Consider the following 6,538-nt stretch of genomic DNA (forward strand, 5'->3'; position numbering starts at 1 on the left):
AGCAGGGGTCTAATAAGGTAAACATTAGAAGACCTGCATATTCAGTGTACAGTCATGAATGCAGGGAATACCAGATGATATCCACTTAACTCATATTAGACAAAGGTCAGGTTTTTGTACTTAAAACACTCTTGTGCATATAATTTCTTAAGCATCTCATCCAAAACCTCTCTTGCTAATACCTCTCTTGCTAATTGTTTTGAAGTCTTGAGACACTGATATGCTAGGGGATAAATGGAAATAGTTTGTCTTTTTTATCCTATTGCTTATTTTACAGCATATTTGCTTGGTCATTGTCGTTGTGGGCTTTGGTCCTTTGCTGTTGTAGACTTTTAAGACCTTTGAAATAATTGAAATAATTTTGGCGAAGTAATATTAAACTGTAATGCAGTCAAGACCTACGGAATGTCTTAACGTTTCAACCAATCAGAATCGAGCATTCAGCCCTGTAATATATACACTGTATATATAGTTATATGTATTATTTAGTTAACTTTTCATTCACAATTAAATAGCCAACCTAGTAAATTTCAATAAGATGAACAAAAAAATAAAGGATAGTTGTTTCCAGGTATTATCATTGATGTTTGAAGTCAAACGAGTCCCCCTAGTGGATGAACGAAGGACACATATTAATTTCTCACTTTATACAGAAAGTACCTGATGGTAAAATATATTATTTGATGTTGGATTATTGTTATGTGGACTTTGTAATTGATTAGCAAGTCGTGTAACATTCTTAATAAAGAAGAAGCCAAAGGAGAATGTACAGCACGTCACCAAATGTCACATATGAAAGATTCAAGAAACATTTTGTCCAGCAACCCAAGTGTGGAATTATATTTAGAACAGATCAAACAGACACTTCAAAGACTTGTATTGTGTTTCTTTTTTTTTTTTTAACAAAATCCCTTAGGCTTCAGAAAAACAAATTAAATCTAGGGTGGTTCTACAAAGGGAAAACTACTCTCTTTGCTGCAACCGAAACACCAGGGTCATACATAACATGCATCATAACTATTCTATTATTTAACATTCTTTTGGATTTATCTGCAGTTTCAACATCCAAGATGCCAGTGATATTTAAGTCAGCTCTTTCTGTTCTTTTTCTTTCTTTCTTTTTTTGTAGTCTTGGAAAACAGGTCTTACCAAGTCAGCTGGATAACTTGCCCTCAAACATCTCAAAAAGCTGCATTCAGGTATATAGCACTTCAAGGATCAATCCTTCCTTCTTTTTTTTTGGACCATCTATACCAGATCACACAGAAAAATCATCAAATTCCCAACTGAATGCTGATATCTCTAGATCCAATTCCCTCCTGTTTTTTCATCTGCAATCTCAGACATGATCGCTGCATGACTCTCTGATATATCAGCCTGTGTGATTAATGAAGACTCAGCTCTGATTCCCTCTAGCAAGGATGTCCTCTATAGCCTTCAGAGGTCATACAGTCAATGCATACATGTTTCAGAGTTAACCTTCAGTGACCACATTATAACGACTGCCAGGTCTTGCCACTTTATGCTTCATAATATGGAAAATAAGGGCCACATTAATATCTTAAAGGAATGAAAATGAAAATTAGCTGAAAATGTACTCTCTCTGGCCATACAAGATGTAGATTTTTTTTCTTCATGGAAGCAGATTTGGAGAAATTCATCATAATATTGCTTGCTCACCATCTGATAAAAACATCACAATAATCCACAATAAAATACCAAATACCAATGAAAAATTAAATCCCATATATTGTCCTCTCACTTCAAAATCCACCAACACATTTGTTTAGAACTTGTTTGGACTGTTTAGGTGGTGGCCGAGAGAGCTCAAAGCACTCCAACTTAAGAAAACACATGCAAATAGATCTTCATCTAAATCTTCATCAGTTTGACAACACACGCTGTGCAAAGACTCACAACACGACCAAATACTGAAAAGAATTGCATGCATGTAGCACAGACCACAACGGAAATGTTTCATTGTTTTATCAATGTTTTATTATAGTAGCATCGGTGGTTTTGCATGTACAATTTTACCATTACTTTTTTTTTTTTTTGACAGCCTATCATTTGTGTTACCCCCAAATACCATGGTTAAACTATGGTTAGTGTAATTTGTGATTACCATGCAGGTTTAACTATTGTAGCAATGTTTATTATTATTAATATTATTATTATTATTATTATATATATACGTATTTCTCTGTAGATTTTTTTTTTTTTTTTAGATGTTTTTTCTCGGTAGATGTCTCTCGGACACCGTAGTTTTGTTATTAAATGGTACTTGATATGTCAATAGTTCTCTCTTGTTTCAGACAAGACAATTTTTCATTAATATTTTTTCAATTGTATTATAACCAGAGACAATGATTTGTTGTTAAAAACATCTTAATGATTAATTTGTTTCTTACAAACATACAGCTTTTATCTTTACAAGATGTTAATTCATGGACTGGAGCTGAGTGGATTACTTGTGATGTTTTTTTCAGCCGTTTAAACTCTCATTTTGACAGCACCAATTCACTGCAGTGGATCCATCAGTGATCCATTAGAGTCGCAATGATACATTTCTCCAAACCTTTTTGGGTTAACTATTCCTTTAAGTCACTAACATTAATTACCAAGTACAAACTTAAATCCTCTTTGATTTTAATTTAAATAATTCAATATAGCCTACATTTTAGATACTCATCCACCTTCCAAAGTAGCTACTGTATATTTTGGATGCATAACCTATTGTAAAGTGCTACCAGAAAAACAGTAAAAACAAAAGGAAAAGAGCATAACTTTTATGAGATGCATATATTTGATAAACATTGATGTATTATGATTTTAAATATAATGCATTTTCTTGCCCTTTTTTAAACCATAGCTTAAACAATTTAATAAATACTATAACATCGGATTAGATATTCTCAAGTATTAGTTAATGCGATTTTTGCACTTTATCACTGTCACTCTGGATAGAGAAGATCGGATTAGATATTCTCAACTATTAGTTAATGCGATTTTTGCACTTTATCACTGTCACTCTGGATAGAGAAGGTCTGCTAAAACATTTTGGATTTGTTCTCAAATAAATAAATGTTCCGCACATCTGAGAAATCGGCCGCCAGAGGGCAACATATATCACAAATCCAGCACTGCCATGAAAGCATAGGTGCACTGTTACCAAATCCACTTGAGCAAATATAACTCTAGTTGCAGTGCTTGACGTATCGAGGAATAATTTGTAAAGAGTTATTCGTCAGTTTTATAAATTCGATATTCGTCCCTTAGTATAACATTACAGACTATGAACATGCAAAGAGAATTGAGGAGAGTGAAAAACATGAGATAAGTATTAACGCTGGGAAGTTTATCTACTCATGTGATTGGCTGACAGTTCTTTTGTCTCTGTAGGTCCACTATAAAAGCTCCTCTAACGGTACTCTCTTGTTGTACTAGCTTGGAATACTGCGCGACATAAGGATCTACAAAACCATCTTCATTTTTACGCAATGGATTAACATTAATCTGGATATTACCATCTATAAATTCCGCCAAGTAGCCTGCATTATTTGATTATCTACTTCAAAGAGAACTTTTTTCAACTTATTGGACACATTTTTGCGCACATTGTACAACATGGCAAATACTTGCTTGCAGTTCACGGGTTTTGCGATGAGCTTTCTTGGTTGGATCGGCCTCATCATTGCCACTGCCACTAATGAATGGGTAGTCACTTGTAAATACAACATGAACACCTGTAAGAAGATGGATGAACTGGAGGCCAAAGGTTTATGGGCAGACTGTGTGATCTCAACTGCGCTGTATCACTGCATCACACTCACGCAGATTCTCGAGCTACCAGGTACGTGTGAAATAATAGTTTTTATTTCACATAATAAAATAAAAGTATAAAATAAAAGTTTTTTTTTTTTTTGGAATGAAGATGAAAAGCATTACTAAAATAATGCATGTTCATTATTTAATACATAAGCATAAAGATAAAATAACATAAAAGAGTTTATTCAATAAAATATAAATATGAAATAAAATTAGAACATGCAAATACATATAAAATGTATTTTTAAATAATTCATATAATATGTTATATAAAACAATATAGCATTTTTACAAAGTACATAAGCATTGTTTTATATATGCAAAACAACTTTTTCACCATTATTTGTGTGTGTGTGTATTGGCTACATATACTATCACTTATCTAGTTTAATCTGTTTAACTGAATTGTATTATTACTATATAATAAAAACGAGAGTAAAATGACTCTATTCTTTGTTGAAGCGTACATCCAGACGTCTCGAGCGCTAATGGTCACAGCATCGATCCTCGGATTGCCTGCTGTCGCGCTCGTGCTCATGTCCATGTCCTGTATTAACCTCGGAAGTGAACCAGAAAGCGCTAAGAACAAACGATCAGTGCTCGGAGGAACCATAATACTGCTGACTGGTAAGCCTGTATTTATATTTGTTCATATTAAGCTCATATTACACTCAGAAAAATGACACTAACATATCCTTATGCCACTTAGTATTCTGTAAACTGAAGATGAAAATATTTCTCTCACTTACATTATGATGCAACATATAACAAAAAAGGCTATAATTTAATGTTAAGCGTGTCTTTTCCTTCTCAGCTTTTTGCGGCATCATCTCCACAGTGTGGTTTCCCATCGGGGCCCATCACGAGAGGGGCTTGATGTCGTTTGGCTTCTCCCTGTATTCGGGTTGGGTGGGCACTGCACTTTGTTTGCTGGGAGGCTGTATGATCACCTGCTGTTCAGTGGACACCCCTGCTACAGACACTGACAACAATCGGTTCTACTACTCCAAACAGGGCCCCGTTCATTCCGGCCCTGCCTCCACTAACCACGCCAAAAGTGCTCACGTGTGAGCTTCGGGATTACTGCTCAGATCTGATTTCTACTCTCTCTCTCTCTCTCTTTCCTTCCACTTGTTTCAACAATGTCTCTATCTACAGTGGTGACTCTTTGGATAGTTATCTTGCAGCTGAACTCTGACCTTTTGACACGGCAGCGGGGTTTGTCACCCAGATATTACATAAATGACAGTCGCTGGTGACCTCCGATGAAGGATTCAGTGTTTAAAAGGGCTTCTACTGATTCTTCTCAGTACAATGTGCCATTTCAAGTCCTATTTTTGTAGTGAGAAATGAATTTTTGCATTTTTATATGAATACTAACAGTATTGCCATTGTTGTTTTTATTCTAAATCTTTCAGTTTATTTCAGTCTGTTTGTGCAGCTGTATTTTCATTTTGTTTAATTTCAGACCATTTCACAATAGCCACCCAAACAAAACTACCAAAATTGGACCAACGCAGTAATTACTTAGCAATATTATTTATTGTAATACTTTGTATGCAGTTTTTTTTGTTATGTTTGTTGTAATAAACAATGTTGTCCATGTGAAATAGTTTTTTCTTATATTATAGGCAATATGACATTTTTTATATATAAAACCCTCTGTCCTCTCTCCAAACTGAAGTGAACTGCTCTCAGCAGGACTGTATACTGTTGAGAACGTGTTGTTTGCTGTCAGATGCCCAGGCAGGTGTAGTGCATCATCATTAAACCTCTCATTCATTCTCACTAAAAGCACTCGAGACACACATACAACTTAGGCATCTGAGACATTTGTGTGTATCGATTTCTCTTACTCCAATGAGAAATTTGTCCCATTACGACCAATGGGAAACTCAATGGCTGGCAGACAGCGCTGATTAAGGTTAACGGTCACATTCAGCCATAAAGGCAGATTTATGCTCCGGGTGCGACGAGGCTCCGTCTTTGTTCTCTAGCCGGGATCCTTGCACTGAATGCTTCTTGTTTCACATGGAGTTTCAGTGGACATAGAGTCAAAATTGGCTGAATACTGAGGATATAAACAACATGTGAATGTTTCTGTACATCGTGTGAAAAAGAAAACATTAATTTTAACCACTACAGTATGATTTATCCTGTGTAGGGTGATGTTTAGATGTCAAATATTGCTTTTTTGTAGATCTTATACCTTCAGTCTTTGGTTAGAGGTAGTTTGGGGTGAAGTAAATTCAATGAACAATTTCATTGGAATCTACAGTATTTTTCTTTTCCAGATATTGCTGCAAATAACAGCATACAAGCAGAAAGAGAGATAGTCAAAGCAGAGATTGACCTGAACTAGAAGGAATCAGGAAGATTAAAAGTTTTTGTTAATACAGCCTTCATTCCTGTATATGTTCATAGCTTGGAGGGAAGTTGTTTAGCACTTTCTTTTTAAAGGGTCATGAAACACAAACACACATTGTTGAGATGTTAACAAATATTGTATGTTGGAGATAATATAAAGGATATTTTTTCTGAAGGGTAAACTTGATCGTTTAGTATTCTGGTGTCATGAACAAATTAGTCCATTGGCATGAAAAAGCCTTTTTATGTAAGCTTACATGTCTTAATTATTATTTTAATTATGTAAATATGACTTTAATTACCTTAAAAAAAATCTAGTTAAAAAAAAACTATAGTTTGAAAT

The 6,538-nt window shown here is 34.8% G+C and overlaps 1 protein-coding gene across 1 annotated transcript; it reads left to right on the top strand.

Moving 5' to 3' along the window:
* Positions 1–3,433: 3,433 nt before the first annotated feature.
* Positions 3,434–6,249, top strand: LOC132154936 (claudin-11-like). Its single transcript, XM_059563669.1, has 3 exons — positions 3,434–3,853; positions 4,291–4,455; positions 4,643–6,249. Exons 1-3 carry the CDS (start codon positions 3,628–3,630, stop codon positions 4,897–4,899), a joined length of 648 nt encoding a protein of 215 aa, XP_059419652.1. The 5' UTR covers positions 3,434–3,627; the 3' UTR covers positions 4,900–6,249.
* Positions 6,250–6,538: the final 289 nt, after the last annotated feature.

This window comes from Carassius carassius, chromosome 12 (genome assembly GCF_963082965.1).
Source record: "Carassius carassius chromosome 12, fCarCar2.1, whole genome shotgun sequence".
Classification (NCBI taxonomy): Eukaryota; Metazoa; Chordata; class Actinopteri; order Cypriniformes; family Cyprinidae; genus Carassius; species Carassius carassius.